Raw genomic sequence first — 540 nt, 5'->3', positions numbered from 1 at the left:
GTTTTACTGACATTTGATCCTGAAGGAAACATAATACGACAATAATAACTTGCACTATACATACATATACTATACAGTAAAGTTCTGAGGAACCCACCAGAATAACAGCTTCCCTGTTGACATCTTCGTGCCTGTGTCACTTCAGGAAGCGATGCGTACGGCTCAGGAGATGGAGGCCAAGCTGGAGCAGGAGGAGGAGGTCTGCAACGAGACCATGAAGACTCTGTGGGAGGAGTGTAAGCCGTGTCTGAAGAACACCTGCGTTAAATACTACTCCCGAACATGCAGCAGTGGATCTGGACTGGTGGGACGCCAGGTCAGACCATCACATGTACTCATACATATATACTCATACATATATAGTTAATAAATTATATATGTATAGTAATATAATGGATATAATGCAGTTTCATTGATTACATGTTGCTTTGAGAATCAATCAATAGTGCTGGTTCTTTATTGTTGTTAAATGACTGTAATGTAACTTTTCTTCTAACACAAGCTTCCACAAACATGTTAAATATGATCCATGGTGTAATA

At 39.6% G+C, this 540-nt stretch overlaps 1 protein-coding gene across 1 annotated transcript in view; it reads left to right on the top strand.

Annotated features, from left to right (window-relative positions):
• clu (clusterin) overlaps nt 1–540 on the top strand; it is a 13557-nt gene that overhangs the window by 5674 nt on the left and 7343 nt on the right. The window contains exon 4 of the mRNA XM_035678768.1: nt 146–316. Coding sequence (XP_035534661.1) covers nt 146–316 — 171 coding nt within the window. The remainder of the gene's footprint in view (nt 1–145; nt 317–540) is intronic.

This window comes from Morone saxatilis, unplaced genomic scaffold, assembly GCF_004916995.1.
Source record: "Morone saxatilis isolate NCDOM2014 unplaced genomic scaffold, NCSU_SB_2.0 Contig7, whole genome shotgun sequence".
Taxonomy (NCBI): domain Eukaryota; kingdom Metazoa; phylum Chordata; class Actinopteri; family Moronidae; genus Morone; species Morone saxatilis.
This window is presented reverse-complemented; position numbering and strand designations above follow the sequence as displayed.